Consider the following 22,196-nt stretch of genomic DNA (forward strand, 5'->3'; position numbering starts at 1 on the left):
CTCGGGCGCCACCTGCCGTGCGGAGGAGGGAGCGCCGCGGTGCGCCGGGCCCCCTGCGCCTCCCGGTGCCGCAGCCGCGGCGGGCGCGGTCCCCGCCCGTCCCCCGGGATGTGCCCCCGCTCCCGGGCGTCCCCCGTGCGATCCTGCGGCCCAAAAGGGCTGGCTAGCTGGAGGCTGGGCCCCGGGGATCGGCCGTGCCGCTGCTGGGACGCGATTTCCAATCGCCGCCCGTGAGGGCAAACGGGCCCGGGCCGAGCTGAGGGGGCGGCAGGACGGCGTCAGCCGCTGTGCTCGTGGGTGAATTCACGGCACGCTCCCTGCTCGGGAACAGCCTAATCCCTTCCTCTCCTCGTGACCCTAATGGCCGAGAAGTTTGATGATTTTTGAAGGTGAAATAGCGGGCTTAGGCACCTCAGAGGATGTAACTGCTGAGGAAGAAGGAGAGGGACAGCCGATCAAGATACCGGAAAATTTCACTTCATCACTTAAGCTTTGAGGAGACCATTGATCTGGAATCTTATTTTTAAAATGCGAAGAGCAAGGTACAGACTCTCGGTGGTACAGTCCATAAGAACATACTTTCCACAGGGTGGGCTGCAGGAGGCTGTGCCTCAGTCCTCCTCCTCAAAAGGGCCCCAAAACAGTGCACGGGATGTGCTGCACGTACCCTGCATAGTCCCTGTGAGCACTGACAACCCGGAGGCCACTGTGTGCAGCTCCATCCTTAGGCACATCCCCCTTGTGAGCCCGGCATCATGTAGAGATGATGCCTGCAAACCCAGGGCCACATGTTCCTCCTGATGGCTGTAAACATGCAGAGTGACACAGTCCCACTCCACATCTACTCCTGAGACTCAAAACATTTCAAGGTTAAACTGTCTTTAACATGCTGAAGTGGTGGGACTGTGCAGATCATTAATATCTTCAGCTGAAAATAGGTTCAAATGGTCTCAAAACTGGCCAAGACTGCCTAACCAAAATTGTGAAGCCCTGGGCCTCAGTCATGATTCAAGGGATTAGTATACTTAGTGGAAAATAATGACTTGTGAAATCATGGGGCTGAGGGCTACTGGAGATCAATCAGTCATTTCACCTCCATTTCAGCATACTTCAAGCCATTTAATTTCATTTCATCTGGGGTTTTTTGTGGTTTTTTTGTTGTTTTTTTTTTTTTTTTTGGGGGGGGGAGTGTTTTGTAGTTTGTTTTGTTTTGTTTTTTTTACCCCCAGAGAATTTAGCCCAATATCTATGGTCTATCTTCCAGAAAGGCACTGAGTCTTGCTGTGATACAATCAAATTCACTCTAGCCCTGGATAGTTTACTCCCATGGCTAATTCTCCTTCTTTAGAGCTTGCATCTTGTTTAGATTAATCAAACTCCAGTACCTTTAATTTTGTGATACATTTTTCTCTCATAAAGGTCTACATAATACTTGACACCATCTGTCTGACAGTGGCTGTATACCTCAGTTAGGTCACCTCTGAAGGGTCTATTGCAGCTGTTTTCAGGATACATTGTTTCATGAGTGTTTTTAGTTGTGCAAGTATCTGTGAGAAAGGCAGGATGACAGCATGTGGTAGTCGCACAATTTTCCCTTTGTCCCTGGATCCATTTTGTAGACCAAGTGCAACTACAGGCAGTTGTGCACAATTAGTCTATTATTCAACTCAGATTATCTGTAGGCTTTCATGAAGAACACTCTCTTTTTTCACAGCTTTACAAATAAATTTTGATGCTTAATAATAATTTCCATGCACCTTTGAAGATGAAAACTTACCATGTCACCAAATTAAGGTTTTTTTCTGTGATCAGGAAAAAAAATCCTTTTTGAGCTAGCCAAAATGTTGAGCTGATTTCTACTCTTAAGAGTACAGTGACACCTAAAGGCTCAGTCTACCAGTCCTGTCTGGATGTGTTCCTGTCAATACTGCAAGTCATGCAGGTCTCCAACTGCCTTTTCAGCAGTGGCTTAAAGTGCTGTGGCAGTACCAAGCTAAGCATGAGCTGCAAATTCTTCTTGAGAAGTGGGAAAATATCCAAGTGGTTAACACATGTGGATGACTCCAGTTTTGCCTCATACAGCTAAATGTTTCATTTGAAGGGGCCTAGTATGCAGTACACATACCCTGATTATTTTATGTCAACCTCCTTTGACTGGCTTTTGAGGCTTCCCTATATTCACCATGCTGTCTTTTTGCCTCAACAAAGGCAATCAGGACAAATGTGTAGGCATGTCTGTCCTTACTGCCTCATAACTTAGAACTTAGTAGTGTATTTCACATGTCTTGATAAGGACAAGGTAGAAATTTTAAGTGAATAATAGGTATCTAGAGGAAAGAGAGTCTGTAATGGTCTCTAGATGCATCCTGTCTGAAAGAAACATTGTAATGTGAACTCAGCACAGAGCTTGCACCAGGCACAACCCTTTACAATCATACTGAGTGGGTAATTCTGTAAAATATTTTGGTTTGAGCCTAAAATCTATAAAACACCAGGCTGCCTAAAAAAATTTACTGGGTAATTCTGGGTAACCCTTTACTGAGTGGGTAATTCTGTAAAATATTTTGGTTTGAGCCTAAAATCTATAAAACACCAGGCTGCCTAAAAAAAAACCTTAAGTGGTTCTATCCATCCCAAGCTGTTATGATTAAGACATCTATAATTATTGTAAAATCAGCATTAAAGGGGAGATAGTACTAAGAAATATTTTCCTATTACATAAAACGTTTGGCATCACATTTGTTTGCCAACAAATTCACAATGTTTGTGTCCCCCCCCTTCCCATTTTATATGGGAGTTACTTTAATTTTTTTTCCAGAATTTCATTGCACTTTGGTACAAAGGCTTTAATAATTGCACTGACCTTCATAAAACTATTACAATTCATCTTGAGTGTTTTCAGCTGGTGAGGATCCAGTTGTGGGAACTACAAAAAAGGAATTGTTCCTTTCCCTTTGTTACTTCTCTCCCATTTGTCTCACCAGTTATTGTTCTGCTCCTCATGATCATTCCAGCCATTACTGGAACCAAAAAGAACCCAGGACTAAACAGAGTCCATGGCTCCACCATGCACACACAACCATGTTTCTGTACTTGACACTGAACATTCATTATCCCTTAACAGAGAGCACAATGCCTTCTGCCATGCCAGAGTATCAGATGGGCTGCTTTCAACACTAGAAAACACAACTTAGGCTAATATCATTATCATGAAACTCTAAATTTACAGAAAGTTGGGATGGATCTGGGCATAGAAAACCATGCATCTGCTTCACTGACAAGACTTGTTCAGAGGAAAAATATTTCCATTTTGCTTTTCAGTGCTAAAGAATGCTCATGAAGTTCTTGATTACACAAGAGGGAATGAAAGAAGAGGGCAGTTCAGCAGAAAAAGGCTACCTTCTGGTTCAGCTTTTAGGAGGTTGCACCAAACTGTAACCAAGACAGAAAGCAGGTCACAGGAAGGCTTCTGTTGGAAGTGCACTGCTAGGATATGCTGGCCTTGCCTCTACATCATGATATCACACATCCATTTTTTAATCAAGTCTTTTGATAGCGTATGTAATCCCTACAAGCAGCCTGTGAAATAACAGGGTTATACCAAAATGTCTGCTGCAGTAAATAGCGGTAACACAAGCCATGCTGCATGCAAAAACACAATCTGTAGAAGGCCAAAACAGAAGAAACTAAAAAACTCAATTATAAACACAATCTTTTATTTTGGAGTCTATTAAAAGCCATCTGAGATTTGACCTCTCCTTTCTCCACACCCAGAGTCAGCAGTACTGCCTGCAGACTCTCTGCAGCCTTACCTAGACGATCATTCTGCCTCCAGCTCAGTGTGTCCATTTTAGCCCAAGCTCCTGATTTACCTGCCCTATTTCTCAGAATCACAGAAACGATTTGTTTTGAAAAGACCACAAAGATCATCGAGTCTAGCCTGTGATCAAACACCACTACGTCAACTAGACCAGGGGACGGTGACTCCGCCACCTACCTGGACAGCCCCTCCCAGTGTCTTATCACCTTCTGTAAAGGAATTCTTCCAGGTCCAACCTGAACCTCCCCTGGCATAGCTCAAGGCCGTTTCTTCTTGAGATGCTGGTGGCCTGTGAGAAGAGGCTGATGCCAACCTGGCTACAGCCTATCTTTGGGCGGTGAGCAATAAGGCCACCCCTGAACTTCCTCCTCTCCAGGCTAGACCTGGAGCTGTATCAATTTGCTATAGCTTGAGCTAAACCAAGAGGCTCTTTATGGGAATTTAGATTCACATCTTTATTAGCATTTCTTTTCTTCAGCTACTGATGAGCCCCAAAGCAGAGCGTCCCGGATCCTGCCGGGCCGGGCCGGGCCGGGCGAGCGGCGGCTCTGTCGGTGGGGCCTGGCCGACTTCCGCGGCGGCGGCGGGCGGTACGTGCTGTCCGCGGCCCGACAGGGCTGGGGAGGGACGAAGCAGAGGGGAAAGGGCGGGGGTGAGGCCGCGCTCGGCTCGGCGGGGCGGGGGCCCGGCCGTGCTGCGGTGCGGGTGACGCGGCAGCCCGGGGAGGCCGGGGCTGCCCCGCCGGGTCCGAGCTCGGGGGCGGCCGCAGCGGCGCTGGCGCTGGGGCGCCGATGCCACGGCAGGCGTGCGAGTTCCTGGTGTAATGGAGAGTCGGGCGAGTGTGGGAGGGAATTCTGAACGTCGAAGTGGAGCGCTTTGCGAAGGGGAGGGTTTAATGTTTACAAAGGTTCGAAACGGGTTTATTCTCACTCTTCACTCCCCAGTATAGCTTTTATTGCTTTCATTTAAAAACGCATCAGGAGTATTCTTCCTAGCCTTCCTTTGCTAGGTGATGCAGGTTCTCTCTGCAAATGTAGTTAGAATCTAGTTTTTTCTGTATAAATAAAATATAAACATTAACTCAGTGTTGTGTGCCAACCATTTAGTTTCTTTGCTTGCTTATTTTGGACAGCCTAAATCTGTGTTAGCTTTACTCACTTTTAAAAATCAAGATAAATTTAAAACAGCTTTCCAAAAGTATGTTATCTCATGTGGAGGCGGGGTAAAGCAACATTTGTGACTTGGCTAGGAGGGAAACCTGGGCTTCAGATCAGTATGTCAGCCGATGTTTTAAGCTTTAAGTTGTCCATAGTATCAGTTGGACAAGCCATAGAGGCAGTTTTCAATTCTGTTTGCATTTTGCAGTGGCAGAGGAGATAAACAAAGAGTGCCAAGCTCAGACAGTTCTTCTGAATTCAGCTAATTTGAGAAGTGTTAAAAAATGGCAGAGAGTTTGTAGAAAAGTTTGATAAGGATTTAGTTTTGTAAAGCTTGCAAAATGCCTGCTTATATTTTCCATAAAGAGCATTTAAAGTTTGACTAATTCATCTTCTGTGTTACAATGATGCTGTCTACTTAATTTTCAGTGATGTTGTTAAAGAACAAACTATTAAAATAAGTGTCCAACCGAGAGTTTATACTGGACTGTCAGTAGCAGAAACCAATTTGCCACAGGCTCAGTGCTTCCTCTAAATCTAGGAGTGGATGTTGACTTAACAATAATTGACAGATGGATACGATCCTGTCAAGGAAATGAGCACATTTTGATGTCTAATTAGAGTTCAGGGATGGCTTTTTAAGTTTCTGTTCGTCAGCTGTTAGATATTATCTTCTTTTCAGGGAAGTGGAATCTGTTGCTAATTGTTTCTGAAAGTGAAATCAAACACCTCCAAATCGATATATATGAGCTTCTGGGAGAATTGATATCCTGTCCAAATAGTTAAGACTTGTATTGACTGTTCAGGCTCTCAATTGTTCCTCTCTGCAATAGTTTATAGATCTTGCCAAGCTAGATGGAACATAGGAGATACTATCAAAAGCAACCTGCTTTGTCTCATTTTTTAAAATGTGGAAAGCAAGGGAGTGACCGGTGACCTTGAAGTCAAAGTAGAAGTGTTAGACCTTAATTATTCATAATAGGAATTTCAAGCTGTATAGCAATTCAGCTTTTACCACATTCCCTGGATCCAAGCAATATTATAAGGCTTTCTGCTTTTACTTTGCGGTTGATAAAAGACTTGACTAGAATCTTCAAATAATTTTGTACAGGAGATTTTTGTTGTTCTTTGGTGATACTGGCATTGTTTTTTTCAAGCACTTCTGCCATCATCCTTCTACTTTGTTGCCTAATCACGTATTCCTCTCTTTTCCTGCAGAATCCCTAAATCCTACGATAAATACCTCTGTTTTTTAAAATCTGACTGCTAAGCCAGATACATCCAAATACTAGTAAGTTTGTTGAGTTGTTGATTTCATGTCTGTTTCATTGAGTACATTTCCATTGAAGCTTTAAGGGTCCTTCTGCCACAGTACTGAGAGGCGCAGTCTCATGTTGTGGGATCCTGCACCTGGTGTTTTAAAAGTTTGAAACAAAGTACTCAAAACTTTGAGCAGCACTTGTTATCAGTGCCAGTAGAACAAATCTTATAAATATGATTTGTAGAAATGAGCTTGTAGGTCTTCAGAATGAGTGGTAGAGTAATATAAGCAAGATAGTTTTTTAAGTTCAACAAAAATTCAGAATATTGGAAAGAAACTATTTTCTTCTCCATCAGGATCTCATATTTATGAAAAGCAGCTTGATACAGATCTAGAGCCCTGGTTCCCCAAATGCCAAATATTTTTTTTCTATTTTCTTCTTATTTACTAATGGGAGCTAGGCTGGGAAACCAGTGCAACTTTTAATTTGGGAGAGATTGGAAAACTCTGGCTGTATTTTACTTTTTCTTTTAAGTCTTCCTACAGATACAAGGTGTGATAGATGAACACGCAACAGAACTGTTGTCTTCTAATTCTCAGTTCCTTTATCTGGAGCCAGGACAAACTGTCAAAGTTATTCTTCTTAGGCAAAAGGGCATGCCCACCCTCCCCCCTCCTTTTTATTTTCCTTCAATTTCTGTATCAGTGACTTGGCAAGGAATTGAAAGCAAAGGTCTCACCTGTTACAGTAAAGACACATAGCTGTAAGCATATAGCTATAATTTTTTATATCTCTTAATTAATTTATGACACACTGACCAGGCTGGTAGGAGCAGAAAAAAATGTTTTCTTATTTGCTATTGAAAAGGTAAGGTGGTGCAGTAATTGTTCTGTGCAGCAGACATTTATGTCAGTTTCATCTGTAAACAGTTGTATTTCTTTAGGGGGATTCCTTAAAAAGGAAGCTGCAAGGGTCCAACCCACTTCATCTGTGATACAGCTACTAAAACAAGGGACAAAAAGGTGTTTGAGAACAGAAGTAATCTCTCACAATGCACTGCTTTTGTTGCCAGAGCAGAAGCACTGCCTTAATAAGTCTGATTCTAAATGGGAGAAGATAAGAAAATGTCTTGACTTTTTTATACAAGAAAACCAAATGAAACTGTTATATTCCTATGTTGACAGAGATTTGAACTGTTGTGTTTTCAGGAGAAGAGAAACTTGACATGGGCAAAAACACCATGAGGCTTCTCTGTGCTTCCCTTTCTCTTGCCATGGTATGCTGGGTAGCTGAAGGTACCCTGTCAAAAACAGATGCGAAGAGAGGTGCTACAAAAAAACTGGAGGAAAAGGTAAGGGAAATAACTGAAATTCTTGTCTTATCTAACATGTGTAGTGAATTAATTGAACTTTGGTAAATGGTCTCTACCTCTGTTAAAACAGTGTTAATGTATTTCCGCTGAAGCTGATACTCACAGATAAAACTTGAAACTGTCCTTTCCTTCAGCTTTTCTGTGTGTCACAAATGGTTCACTTCTTGAAACATATGATGTAGGCTTCTGGAGCTTCATCCTCTGTGGAAGTTGCAGAAGCAGGAAGTTTTTGTCCCCTCAGGGAATACACTTCCATCCCTTTGGAAACCAGGGTGGGGAGCAGTAGTTTGGGCCAAGAGCTCTAAGTCATTTACTGGTGGAATGGAGTCTTGCCAATGGGAAGGCTGTATCCTGATGAAAGAGTTTGAAGAGCTTATAATCAGTTGTTGTTTTGCAGGCAGAAATGATTCAGAGTCTCACAATAATCAGAGCAAGCAGAGGCACCATGCTGAAGTCTCTTCTCACTTGCTGAGCATGTTATTGTTTCCTGTCATTATGCATGTACATCTGTCAGTGTTTGTATCACTTGCTCAACATCTACCAAATCTCATTTGCAGGTAGTGAGGTTAATACAAGGTGTTAAGGCAGGCCATATCCCTAAATTCCTCACAATGAATCAATTCTTCTTGCTTCTGCATACCCACCATGGACGTCTTATTAGATCTTCTTGTTCTGTTTTTATGTGCTGGGTCAGTTGAAGCATCTTCCCTAAAGAAGAGTGTTTAAAATCTTGACCTTCACAGTACAGCATTCTCAGACTAAAATATATCCACTTTAAAAGCTGTCTTCAAATTCTTGGTTTAGAACTCCTAACCCCTTTTTATTATTTTGGGGGTAACATGACAGAAAGCTTTGATTAGAAAACAGAGCACCATCAGCTATCATAAATTATGTTCTTTACTCCTATAATGTCTTGGGCTTTGTTTTTTGTTTATATGCTTTTTACCCTCCAAAGAAAGTAATTTTACTGATGATGACAAATAATTTCTGAGGACTTGTATGTTTCAGTTCTAAATTGATCTGCATAATTTAAAAGGAGTGCTCAGAGTTTAATGAAGTGATTTGTTTTGCTGTTGTTTTTAAAGTTGAAAGTGGCTGTTTCATATAACTGGTTCTAAAAACTGTCTTCTCTCCACAGAAGCTGCATTCTGATAAAAATGTTCAGGATCGGGGATTGGTAGTTGTGGATCCAAAAGCAAAGGATATTATACTGGAACATAAAAGTTATTGCTCCAAGAAGATGAAGGAACGACATTTCTCAGGAGATGTTCTAGGATATATTACTCCTGTAAGTTGATCCAATGAATAAAATTGGTGCTTTGAATGAATATGCAGCAGACTGTGCTAACCTGCAAGTTTGCATCCCTGTTTTAAAAGTATTTTTATAGTAATGGGAGCTGCTGGTCAAATACAATCAAATAGCCAGAGAAGTATTTGAGACTTGACTTCAGGTGGTCTCAGACCCTTGTTCTCCCATCTGTCTCTTGGAGGATGTCTAGGTCTTCTAGGAGGATGTATATTGTTTTTTCTCTCCCTGGTGTTGAGCAATGCACTTAGAGCGGGTACTGGTTGTGCAGCTGCAGTGGGAGCTGCAGGTTGTGCCTGGGATGGGAGCCCCAGGCAAGGGGCTGTGACTTGGTCCTGACCTTTCAGACAGCAGAGGGCATGGGCACCTGTGGCAGTGGCCAGGTGACTGGACACTGGGACACAGCAGGAGCCAAGGGCTCTGCAGGAAGACCCCAGACTACCACAGGCTTGGAGGGTACAAAACCTGGGGGTTCCTTTGTTGGGAGTCCCTCACCAGATACATCAGCTCGAGCTGTTTCTGTGAAATTGTTTTAGGGTTCCAGACATCTGTGACTCTGCCGTGGGAAACCCTGGGCTGAGCCATTGAGGATACCCTGTCTGACTGTGTGAGTGTGGGGTGTGCAGGGACCAAGAGGGGCACTCCTGGGGTCACCCTCAGCAATGAAAGTTTGGAGTGATGGGAGTGTGACTGCCAGAGTGGCTCCTAGATGATCAGACAGGGAAGCTTCCTTAATGCTGGTTTGTTTTAACGGGGATGACAGTATTCTCCTATCAGTCGTGAGTCAGGGGAAGTTGCAGTGAACTCAGAGCAGGAGGGCTGCAACTCAAACCTGCTAAATCAACAGTAACAATTGTATGCTGCCATACTGATGTCAAACTGGATGCCTTTTGCTATCCTGTCTCCTTCAAAGCATTCTTTTTTGAATGATAAACAGTTCATCCTTTTTTTTAGAGGATACTTTTCACTTGGTTTTGGCTTACACTTGTCAAAAGACAAATAGGCGCCCTATAAATTTTCGCCTTTCTCAAGTTCTCTTGAACATAAATTCAGAGTCTGTAAATTAAAACTGTGTGGGAATCTACAAGCCAGTTGCTGTAGTTCAGGTGAATTAGCACAATTTTAAGATTGTCTTTCGTATAGCTAGCAGAGCTTCCAGAGTACTTTCTTATTTAAATGAAAGCAATATGCCAGCAGGTTTCCTCAAATGAACGAATAGGGATCTAGCAGGTGGTTACATTTCTGTTAAAGACTTTATATTGGTTAAAAGTGAAGTGAACTGTATCTCTTACTTCTGAATCTCTCACTTTTTTCCTCTCCTTTGTTTTTCAAGTGGAACAACCATGGCTATGACATTGCTAAAATATTTGGAAACAAATTTACACTAATCTCACCGGTTTGGTTACAAGTGAAGAGGAGAGGGAAGGAAAGGTTCCAGTTCACTGGGCTCCATGATGCTGATCAAGGTGTTGTTTTTTTCCTTCAAATATGAATTGCAATATTGTTGTGGACTGAGTAGATTTGGCATACTAGGTGGGTTTTGCTGGCTCTGCCACATGGTGAAGGCTTTCATCCTTCCTTTTTTTTTTCGGGTTTTCTTCAGATTGAACTTCTTTCTGTCCTCACCTGCTTACACATGTAGACTGAGTAGATTTGGCATACTAGGTGGGTTTTGCTGGCTCTGCCACATGGTGAAGGCTTTCGTCCTTCTTTTTTTTTTGGGTTTTCTTCAGATTTAACTTCTTTCTGTCCTCACCTGCTTACACATGTGTACATAGTTTATTTGTCAAAAAATATAAGTAGAAAGATTGGCTTTTCCTCCATGCTGCACACAAAACTCCTCTCAAAAAAAAATCAAAGGGCAAAGATTCTGTACAAGGAAAAACAGTCTTTCATGTTGCATTGTGCAGTTGTTTACCTGTTGTGGGTTTTGGTTTTTTTTCTTTGCAAAAACCTTTAGGCGAATTTGTTTAGAAAGGGAAGATCAATTTAATTTGAAGAGAATTTTTTCCCTTCATTGCAAGGAAAGTGGCAGCAAGATTAAATTTCAGCTAGTATGTACTAGTTCGTGGTTTTGAAGTTGATTGAATGTGAAATTTCATTTGAAATAGCTATAATTCTTACCATGTTAGTGCCTACTAACAAATTCATCCTTGTGCAATGACTGCCAAGAGGAGTGAATGGGACATTTTAAACTACCATCTGAGAAAATCAGACATTCCTCCCAGGTGATGCCTAATGTCTGCAGAAGTGTTCTGAGTGGGCACTAGGGCAGCTTCCATAGTGAGGTAGAAGTAAGCAGGGAGGAACTGGATAGGGACTACTATGCTGTAGTGAATGCTGTGGTGCAGGTTCATGGCTTCAGATCCTGTGCATCACAGGATGGTCTGTCTGAGTGGATTATGAACTGCTAGTCTGTGGCAGGAAGATGTGTATAATGAAGCTATGGTACATAATTTCAGGAATGTTTGAAAATATGTTATCATTGTCAACATCATTTATATTTTATCAACTGTCTTACTTGTTACTGTTTGACAGGCTGGATGAAAGATGTGAGAAAAACCTCCAAAAACATAAAAATAGGTGAGCCTCTGGTTTATGTTTGTTTGCTTGCTTTTTATCTTCTTTAGCTTCTAGGAGAGGAAAGTAAGGCTTTCTTCCAGGTCTATATGGGAGGAAGGAAGATTACTTTAGCACAGCTGTACGAAGAAGATGTCTGAGAAGAAAAATTAAAGCAGTTAATTGTAGATAGTTAAGTAACTGAAGTGTTGGCCCTCTTAATGCCTTTATGTTTTGCCTTAGCTTCTTGTCTGTGAATAAATCCTGGGTTACAGTGCCCTCCATGGAGCAATACTAGTATATAACACTGTGTGCCTCCCTGGGGAAAGAAGTCTTTGAACTTGTTGCTTGGGGTTCTGTATAGTTTAAAAGAAAAAAAATCCAAATCTTAGTCAGTCAGTCAGACTTTCCTGCATGATAGAAAAATCCTGCTTTGTCTCTTCTCCCCTTGAAGCTGGGAACTCATGGAATGTGCTGCATTGTGTGTCTTTAGGGAAAATGGCAAACATTTCTATAGAGATACTGCTGTGCTAGACTTCTTACATTTGTCTATAGCAAGAATTCTGTGCAACTGTGAAATGCTTCTTGATTCAGAAGGGAATATGAAATTGAAATGTATTAGATAAATTGAATTCTCAGTCAGATATTTTAACGTACTGCAGCTGCCAGAGGATAAAGCCTTTGAAATCTCTTTATACTCTTCTAAAACACTCTTTTACAACCAAGGTAGTTAGAATGGGCTTAGACATAGCTCCATAAAATCCATTGCCTTTTCCTGTGGGCATGATTGTCAACTGTTCCAACAGCAGTTTTCCTGTCTATTTTTTTAAGGTTTTGTGTTTTTAGAAAAAAAAATTTACACAAGCTCAAGTGCTTTTCAAAAGTAAAAATTTGACTTAAGGCATTGAATTGAGTAGAAGAGTGAAGTAATGTAGGGCTATGTATGAAGTAAATTAGAGTTTGAACTTTTCTACCTCATTATTGTGGTAGAAGAGATGTACAACTTAAAGATTGGTGTCTTGTGTTGTTGCTGGTTTAAGACTCTACTTGAGGCCCTGAGTGGTAGTTCAGTTGAGATGGTTCAATCAAATGAAGGTATCTTGTCTTAAAACTTGCATGAGTGCTGATCGTTAACTAAACTTAAACTGAAGAAGAATGTTCTACAGTGTCAGTTCATCTATGCTGCTGAAGTTGATCAGAGTGAAAAAGCAATTATCTCAGTCATGGGATGTGATTTTTAGTGGCATCTCTGCTTGTATCTGCTGTATTCTGTTTCTGCAGAAACATTCCAGTGTAGGTAATAAATTTCTCATTTTCTCTACTGATTGTCAACTTTGCCTGATAGTGCCTCGAATTTTGTTTGATGGCTGGACTTACCAAGATTTTGAGAGTGTTTTTGGCAGTGAAGATGAGATAGAGGAGCTTTCCAAGAACATGGTTCTGCTAGCCAAGGTAAAAAAAACCTATTTAGGATGCTTATAAAATAGTGAGATGATACTTGATTCCTTTTGTAATAGATGGTTTCTCATTTCTTGTGATTTTGCATTCTATGAAATAAAATTTGCTCAAAGCAATAATGAGGCAGGATTCTTGATAGTGTGTCTTAGTATGTGTCCAGTTCTTGTAAATATGAAATGTAGCAACACTTAAGTGCAGGTCAGTAGGAGTCTGACATGAGACTGCATCAGTCTGATTGACACAACCTTGTTGTCATTGGCAGCTGCACTCGTGATTTTTGCCTGCTTTAAATTTTGTTTACATTTCTATTAAAAATATAATTATTGAGCTGTGGCTAAACTGCTTAGTGGTATTTTCTGATAGGCAGAAAAAGGGTCATGGGTGCAATGAGTGCTATTTTCTGTACAGGAATGTATTCAGGCTCAGTGTGGTAAAGATAAGGAGCCACTTCTAATACCAAGAATCACTCACTGGATATGTGTTATTGAACAGTTTTCCTCAGGTTTGATCAACCAGTTTCCTAAAAATGTTAAGAGACTAGGGAGGGGAGAAGAGGAATTTTGCAAAGGTTTCTGGACAACCCCTTTCCTAATGGCTTGAGAGCTATCCCATGTGTGAGAATAGACAAGCTGCACCCAAAAGACATTCAACATTAGTGGCTGACTAATGGCAACCTGTTTATTTATTGTCAGAATAAGAATTCTCACTACATGATGTAAGGAAATCTTACAGTGCTCTAGAGGGAGTTGGATGTATAGTTAAACTGAATAATTTCTTAAAATTTTTAACTGATATGTCAATTTTAGGTCCTCAGTAACACTTGACCTCTTAAGGATTTCAACTCAATTACAACAGTATCCTTGATTATGCTAAGACTAAATTATCAAAAGAGAGACTAATTGTGGGAGATACTTGGAGTCATGTCTATGGCGAATTAGCATTTATGTCTTCAGACTCAAGAGATAATGAGTTTTTTTCCCTGATATACAAGTAAAAGCGTGTCTAAACATTTGCTTAACAACCACCTTTCATTGCTGTCTGAATTTTCCTAATACAATATTGGCTTTTTCTGTAAAAGTAGATATAGTGGATAACTAATAGAGATTTTCACCTTTTGCATGTTTGTGTTTGTGAGATGATTTAAATTTCTCTTGGACTGCTCCATGAAATGCTGCGTTAAAGATGAATCTGGTGTAAGAATACAAAGCCTGTTCAATCTGTAATAGTACAAGAAAAATAACTGCATGGTCATTAACTGTGTGTTGTTGACAATTCTATTTATTTAGAGTGAACATTTTGATGGTTTTGTAGTTGAAGTGTGGAGTCAACTGGGAAATCAAAAGCAAACGTAAGTATAAATCTCTAGGAAGCAATTCCTAAAAATCACCTCCTTTAAAGCATCCTTTTAATTTGTCCATGTTGATTTGAGTATGTCTTTATAAATAAATACACTTAATTCCGGAACAACTAAAGGTTGTTCTGCTTGTCTTACAATGAAGTAGAGGGGTTTACCTCACTCTGCATGAGATCAAAGATTACATCATAATCTTCACAGTGGGTTTAGCAGGCCGTGTTAGTCTTTCATTCTTGAGTTTCGCATGATGTAATTTGTATGAGGACATAGAGGATACCTTGGTTGCACACTCACACCCACGTTGGCACTGGCCTTTATCATAAGTGTTTGGTTTGAGTTACTGGGTGAGGCTTGGAACAATGTGATACTTTCAAGACTTAAGGCAAATGCCAAACTTATGCTTCATGAGGAAAAGGCAGAATATGGTGGTGAAATTAATGATGCAGTGCAGGAATCTGAAGATTTTGTGTTAGTTTCTCAGGAAATTCAGGCATCCATTTCTCTAAAGCACACTGTTTCTTACAGATCTCTGTTGCGTAAAATTTCTGGGGGAAAATATCTTCAAGAAAGCTGCAGAGAATGCAGACTTCATTATGGAAGGCTTTCACCTTTCAAGAAGTGGTTACTTCAGGTTATTCTGGTTAGGGCAAATGCCGCTGACTGATGGCATATGTTAGTTACTTCTCAAACTGAGTGTGCTATTAGCACTCCTACCTTTTCCCGATAAAATTAACAATTGGGAACAAAAAATTGAAACTGCAGAATCTTTTTAGCTTTGTAAATGACTCCATCAATTGCCCTGCAAGGAGTAATCCTTCAGCTATATGCTCTTGCTTATAATTAGGTAATTTGCCAGGTTGTTCCTAAGAGCTTATCTGTATCCTGAGCTCTGAACCTAGTGCAGTGTCTTAATAAAGTAGTCAAGAAGGTGACTGAAGCAATTAGTAAACTGCCAGTCAGAAGTGGGTGGTAGTGGTCATTTTATTTACTGTGCTTACTGTATTTAAGTAAAATCACTAGTTTTTCTGTAAGTTAACACAGATATAAGACAGACTGTGTAACTGTCATTGTAAGACTCACTGAAGATCATTTTAAACACACTGGCATGAAAGTACTGTATTGCAAATGACACACATGAGCAAAGCATTTCAATTGGCTCCAGGGTGAGTTTATTTGTGGCATGGTAAAAATACTGCTTTCTGCCAGGAGTAATGTTGGTTTAAAGCAGTGTTGTTTCACAGAATTGCAGAATAAGCTGAGTTGGAAGGGGTCTGTAAGGATCATCGGGTCCAGCTCCCGTCCCTGCACAGCACCATCCCCCGGAGTCACACCATGTGCCCCAGTGTGTTGTCCAAAGGCTTCCTGAACTCTGTCAGACTGATGCTGTGAGCACTTCCCTGGGGAGCCTGTTCCAGTGCCCAAGCAGCCTCTGGTGGAAACCCTTATTCTAATATCAATCTAAACCTCCCCTGATGCAACAACTGTTACCAGAAAAAAGTGATCAGTGTCTGCCCCTCCTGTTCCCCTCAGGAGGAAGCTGTAACTGCAGTGAGGTCTCCCTTCAGTCTCCTCCGTGCTGAGCAGACCAAGTGACCTCAGCTTATGATACAGCTTCCCCTCAAGGCCCTTCACCATCCCCATGGCCCTGCTTTGGACACTCTAATAGCTTCATGTCATTTTATATTGTGGCACCCAAAACTGCCCCCAGCACTGGAGATGAGGCTGCCCCAGTGCAGAGCAGAGTGGGACAATCCCCTCTCTTTTCTGGCTGGTGATGCTGTTCCTTATGCCCCCAGGACCGGGTCGGCCTCCTTGGCTGTCAGGGCACTGCTGAGTCAGATTCAACTTCCCACAGACCAGGATCTCCAGGTCCCTTTCCATGGCACAGTTTATTTAACTGTGTGCTGGACATTTTGTCCAGAAGGATACTATGAAAAACAGGTGTCATAAAAACTGTTAGTACTGGAGGAGATACTGCTGTTTAGTTGCCTCAGCCCTCAGTTACCTGAGTGTTATTTAGGTGAAGCACCACCTCCATTCACTATCATGTTTGTTACTCATAGACACGTGTGGGAAGTATTTTCCATAACTTCTGGAAAGAGTTATTCTCATGCTGTAATGGGAACTGGATCCTTTTCTCTTGAGTTGGTAATGCATAATCATATGTGAACAACACTTCAGGATTATCTTAACTTAAACGTGAGATTGTTTGCCACAAAAGCATAAAGGGAAACAGAAGTTAGGAACTGCAGGTTTTCTTCCATTTCAAGACCTGATCTAAGTGCTTCATTGGAAACTCATCAGTGGGTTTTTCCTCCTTTTATTGCTGTGTCCCTAGAAATGGTTAGGGTGTTTAAGTTGAACAGTGCCTTGGGTTGGGTTTGTAGCACTCTAAATTATGCCAATTGAGGCAGAAAAGCTGAAGCTGGGCTCACCATGCAGTTACAGCTGTTTTGTGAATGTAGGAGACTGCCATCATTTCATGGTAATTTTGTCTTATGATGCTTCTAAGTTGTGAGACCATTGCCTTCATTTTGAGATTGTGTTTCCTGTCACTAGCTTTGAAACTCAATGGCTTGGCTATCCAGTGCCTAGTTTTCCCTAATGATGTTTTTTGGTGGGAACAACTTCTTAGAACAGGTCTTAAGGTGCAAAATTAAGTTAATTTATTACGTTGTCAAGCCTGTATTTTTGTTGCACTTTGAGTGCTGTTACTTTGGGATCAGTTCATTTCATTTTGAGTAGCAGAGCAGAGTATTTTCTGGGTAAGCATGTTTGGTCTTTTGCTTCGCTTGTTCCTGTCGGGGGTTGGAGCAGCGCAATGCCTCCTTTAGCCCACAGCGTGGCAATATTGTAACGTGAGTCACGCCTGATCTTCCCTCGGTTTGTCTTTCGAAAGTGGCAAACACCGGTAGTAAAGCAAGTTCTTAACCTTGGAGAGGTGGGGATTAGTTCGCAGGAGATGTAAGCGGTGAACCCTAATGCTTTGGAGAGGTGAAGTGCTTGTAGGCTGGTATTTGTGCATGCTCCAAATAATGCATCTGTCATAACTGTTAGGTGAAGTGTAGGCTTTCCTGGTTCAGATCCTTCCAGGTCAGATGCCTGGAAGTAGCTTAACCTGCTTCTAGTTAAAGGGACAAAATATCATAACGATGCTCCTGGGAACAGGTATTTTGCCTTCAATCTACTTTCAGAGCAGTCTGACAATACATGGAGACCTGCCTAGCTAATGCAGTTTATTCATGTTATTTAATGTGAGCATGTTCTAGTTTAAAATAAAATTTAAAAATCCCTTTTTTTCCTGACATATAAGGGATAATCTCATATAAGCAGTTAGCAACAGGTTATTGAAACTATGCACTGCAGCTGCCAGCTTGCTTTATGCAGTATTACAGCAGTGGTGTTGATCTAGGGAAAAATATTTCACAGAGAAACATTATGGTTTTCATTTTTCAAAACCTAAATGAAGTACGTACCTAGCCATTAAATTAATAAATGGCACTCAATTATTTTATATATTTCATATATCTATGTTGAGGGGAAAGCTATGGAAATTGTTCCTGTGATATTTTTAACTGTGTTATGGAAAAAGATCTGTGATCCCATCCAATGCACTGCCTTAGTGGTGCAGGAACACTTGATACACCACAGTTTCTTTATCCAGTTTAAAATGACAGTGGGGGGATTTGCTTATGGAAATTTGTGCCTGATACAGTGTTTCAGCTACAAAATCAGCATCCACTCTCTGAAGACAATGTGCAGTGATACTTTCTAACAGAGTGCACCCAGAAGCAGGTGAGTCTGCAAAATAATCTGAAAACCTGATAATTAGTGTCCTAACTCACCAAGAAACTGGGCTGTGATTTAAAAACTACTTCATATATCAGAAAGCTGGATTAATTGCAGCTGAAGGTCTCTTCTCAGTTGACCTCAGGTGAGTAAGTGTCCCCATGAGATACCTTTTTTCAATAGCTGAACCTGAATATTGGATGGCATTTTCAGAACACATGCTCTCCCTTGATGTTTTTAAAATTGCCTAAAAGCTTTGTGATGATTAAATTATGTAAGAATCTTTATCTAACAGGGTAACAGTGCTAGCTCTTCAGTAACACACAAATCTTGTGACCAGCCTCTTTAAGAACCTGTAATCACTGAGCACTTTTAAAATGAGGTATACTTAGACACCTCTCTCTCAGCCCTTTGCATGTTTCTAGAAAACCTTTCTTTTTTGGGGTACTCAACTCAACTTTAGAAATGAGTAAAAATTTTTCCCTTGATGCTCAAGGAGTTATCTAAGAGTCTTCAGTTTCCTATTTATTCTAGCTGGCATCACAGATGAGGTGAAATGTTGCTAAGAAGTTACGTTACTGGCATCCACTAAAACATGAAATCCTGTGGTTTCAGGCTCGCTTAATATCTTCTGTTTTATGTCTTCTTAAGCAGAACTAACTCAAGTTAGTTTGGGTTTTTTCTAGAGCAAAAAATTTTTCAGTCTTTCTGGTTTGGGGTTATAGAATTGTTCTATAATGTTTAGCAGACTAAAGTCTTAAATTGTATAAGTCCTTTGTGCTACTTTATTTTGTATATTCATTAAATGTTGGTTTATCAACATTATCAAGTTTTATAAGAGAATTATATGCCTGAATATATCTGCCTGCTGTTTCCTGAGCAGCCTCTTCTCTGGCTGTTCACGTAGGAGCCTTGGTCTCTTGAGTCCTACACAGCAACACATGCTGTGTATATTTTCACGTGTTTAAAATAGCATTTTAGGGTCTTCTGTTTAAGTTCTTAATTTTAGAAATAACACCTGTTCCATCTGAAGAACCTGAATTGCTTTGATACATCTGTGTGGGCCTGTTTTGGGGGCTTTATAAGTGACCACTTCAGGCTCTTGCAGATATTTAATACAGATAATTTGAAGTACCCTCTGTAGCACTGGCACCACTTCTTCCCTGTGTTTTCTGGGAATAGAATTATTAATATACAAATCACAGTGGCATCAAATTTAATGGGAGATGAAAGACTGCATCTAACTGATGCTGCTTCCTTTCATGCTGGCAATCATTGCACAGTGAAAAAGGGTTCAGCTGCCCACGTCTTACCCTAACACATAGGAAAGTTGTCTGCTAATAGAAATCTAAATGAACTGAGATATCCTATGCAGATGATATCTCAATTCTAATCTGTTTTGCAGCTTCTTATAGTTTAAACCTACTTCTTAAATAACTGTCTTTATAAAGTTATTTTTAAAGTTTCTTGGCTGATTTTGCAATAAAATAATCCAAGTTATTAATCTCATGGCATTTAAGTTTAGAAGTACATGGCAGAAATATTGTGAGATGTGAGCAGGCAGAGGTTCTCCTGCTTATTTAGTTAACAGCTTGACAAGACCATGTCTCACTTAGTAATCTCAATTGTGGGTTTACTGGGTGGGTTTATTTTTCTCCAGAGATCTGTATATGTTGTGAAAAAGGCATAATATACTCATAATACTCTCACAGGCTACATAAAAATGCACACAATATTCTGATCAGTCCAGCATTTCTTGACAGATGGCACTGCCATCACACAGAATCAATCTGAAAAACGTTATTTTTTTTGTCACTCTTTGCAGAAGATGACCTTCAGGCATCTTAATAATGTTGGTAGGAGTATAGGAGGAAAAAACTCTTCTGGTAGTTGTATCCTTCGTGTTAGTCCCTGAAAAATTAATCTATTAATCAAAGATTTGCCATAATTCACTCCAGTTTCTTGGTATTAACTAGGCAGTGAAATGGCAGAAAAGGGCAATTTCTTTTTCAAGTAGACAGCTTTATTTTGTCCAATTTTCTTGACAAGGCATAAATTTTAAGGAGAAGTGACTTCCAATTTGTGCAGAAAGGTGGCTGAAGTTGGAAAGCTGCAGAGCTTTGAAGGGTGGTGTAACTGAAGGGAAGGGTATGAAAACCTTTCATATCTTCTGCAAGGCCTTTAAAATGCATTGACATCCCACTCTTGTGCACTGAAGTAAACTGTTTTACAAGGTGTTCAAAACACAATAGACCAGCAATGCTGGAAAAAGTGACTTTTGGAAAAATAAGCTTGCCACAAACTATGGGTGATGAAAATTTGGAGGTCTGCATAATTTATAGGGGACAAGGTACTTTGAAATCATAAACACTTGGAAAATTAACCTACCAAATAAGTGATAAGAGAAGGCCTGAAATACTATGAATGAAGTAGACCTTAGTTAGCTCAAGTTAGGTAGAATCTTAAAGCTGCCAATATTTCAGTAGCTACTCTGGAATTAAACTTGACTATAGTGAAGTGTCTGGTAAATATTTAATGAAGCTTTTTTAGAAAGACTGATTCTATTCCTACTTTCCTGTACCTCATTATAATGTTTAAAATGTCAGTAGCTTTTCTTTCAAAATTGCCAATGGTAACATTATAGAATATTGCATTTAAAACACTGGAAAACACTGTTGGGACACAGTAAAGTTTTAATTTATAGCACAATAAATGAATGTTCTGCTATTGCTCTTTGGAGTAGAGAGAAAAGTGCACATTTGATTTACTTCATCTGTCTTGGCCAGCACATGGAAGTGAGCCTAAATTCAGTCTTTAGCCATTAATCCTGCCTGATTTGCCAGAAAGTTTTCGGGACCCAGAACCCTGGTTGACAAATTACTGAATAGGTACTAATTTGGGTTTCTTGAGCAAAAATCTGCAATTGTCCAGCTGTCCTTTGCTTCTTGACCTCCTTCAAGTTGAAGGTAATTATTTTTCAGCCAGATCGATACTGATTGAATTTTGTGGGGGTGGGGTAGGAAGTGGCTGTTTAGATGTAGCCTGTTTTAAAGTCCTGAGTGCACCAACAATCCAAACTTCATTCCCACCCCTTTTTTAGACCACAAATCTCTGTCCTGTCTTTACAGTTGTAGGTTATGATTCTACACTTACATGTTTAAAAACATGACCTTTTTTCTGCAGTCACTGTTTTTGTGGGTATGTCACTGTCTTTGTGGATCAGTTTTTGCCTGTGCAGAGTGGGAGTGAGGATGGTAACCTTATTTCTAAATGGGAAAGATATTACCTTGTTCTGTACCTATGATAGGTTTTTTTGTCCTATCCTTCCCATCTTTTTATCCCCTCATATTCTAAAGAGTTAAAGTCAGCAAATGTTTTGCATGGAGTGGAGTTCTCAAAGCCCCTACAGCTAACAAAGGCAGCCAGGCAGGGAAGAGACATCCCTGCTGATGAACACTGAAGAATAATCTCAAGGCAAGAAGAATTGATTCTTTGGTCAAATTTATCTTATATATAGCATCTCTGACATCTAATAAAGTTGAATTATACTGTAGTTTAGGCATAATTAGTTAAAAAGGTCACTAATCCACAAGATACAAATCAGCGGGAAAGCTTGCTTACCTAGTTTTAATACTGATTTTTAGTTTTTGATAAGATTATGTCATGTGTGAGTTGTGATAGATGTGTATGTTTATGTCAATAAATGTCTGTTTAGCTTAGTATTGTAATTTTTTAATGTGTTCCTATGGAAAAGGATTCTTCTTTGCTGTAATTGATTTGTCTGAATAGTGACACTCCTAATGTGGAATGCATGTGGTAAAGTAACAGGGGGGAAAGCTGTTGGTTTCCCAGAGCAAGAATGGTAGAAGTACATGCTGCAGACAGACCAAAAGCTGATTCCTGTAATCCCATGTGTTCTCCCTGAAGAGAAATATAGGTGGCAGTGTGATAGTTCATTGTTAAGGGCTGTTCAGCACAGCCAGCTCTCAAATTGTAAGCGCAAAATATTGCTGGTATTGGAAAGGTGATAAAATGAGCTTTGTTTGTTTGCCAGGATTTTGAGAGTAATGGCTTTTGTAGGCCCTAGGAAGTTTTCATCAGGCATCAAACCATTTCAGG

General features: G+C 40.5%; 1 protein-coding gene across 6 annotated transcripts in view; it reads left to right on the forward strand.

The window, feature by feature from the left end:
• Positions 1 to 4,385: 4,385 nt before the first annotated feature.
• Positions 4,386 to 22,196, forward strand: part of CHID1 (chitinase domain containing 1) — a 95,229-nt gene continuing 77,418 nt past the window's right edge. For 2 of the 6 annotated variants that reach the window (XM_039728362.1, XM_039728367.1), the window contains exons 1-8: positions 4,389 to 4,410; positions 6,196 to 6,268; positions 7,448 to 7,590; positions 8,750 to 8,899; positions 10,251 to 10,383; positions 11,456 to 11,500; positions 12,822 to 12,928; positions 14,221 to 14,282. In XM_039728362.1, the coding sequence (XP_039584296.1) occupies positions 7,465 to 7,590; positions 8,750 to 8,899; positions 10,251 to 10,383; positions 11,456 to 11,500; positions 12,822 to 12,928; positions 14,221 to 14,282 (623 nt within the window). In that variant the 5' untranslated portion in view covers positions 4,389 to 4,410; positions 6,196 to 6,268; positions 7,448 to 7,464. Of the gene's footprint in view, positions 4,411 to 4,618; positions 4,728 to 6,195; positions 6,269 to 7,423; positions 7,591 to 8,749; positions 8,900 to 10,250; positions 10,384 to 11,455; positions 11,501 to 12,821; positions 12,929 to 14,220; positions 14,283 to 22,196 lie in introns of those variants that run through there. The other 4 variants (XM_039728363.1, XM_039728364.1, XM_039728366.1 and 1 more) reach the window with 4 other exon arrangements.

The sequence above is a fragment of the Passer montanus genome, unplaced genomic scaffold (genome assembly GCF_014805655.1).
Source record: "Passer montanus isolate IOZ18808 unplaced genomic scaffold, ASM1480565v1 scaffold65, whole genome shotgun sequence".
Lineage (NCBI taxonomy): Eukaryota > Metazoa > Chordata > Aves > Passeriformes > Passeridae > Passer > Passer montanus.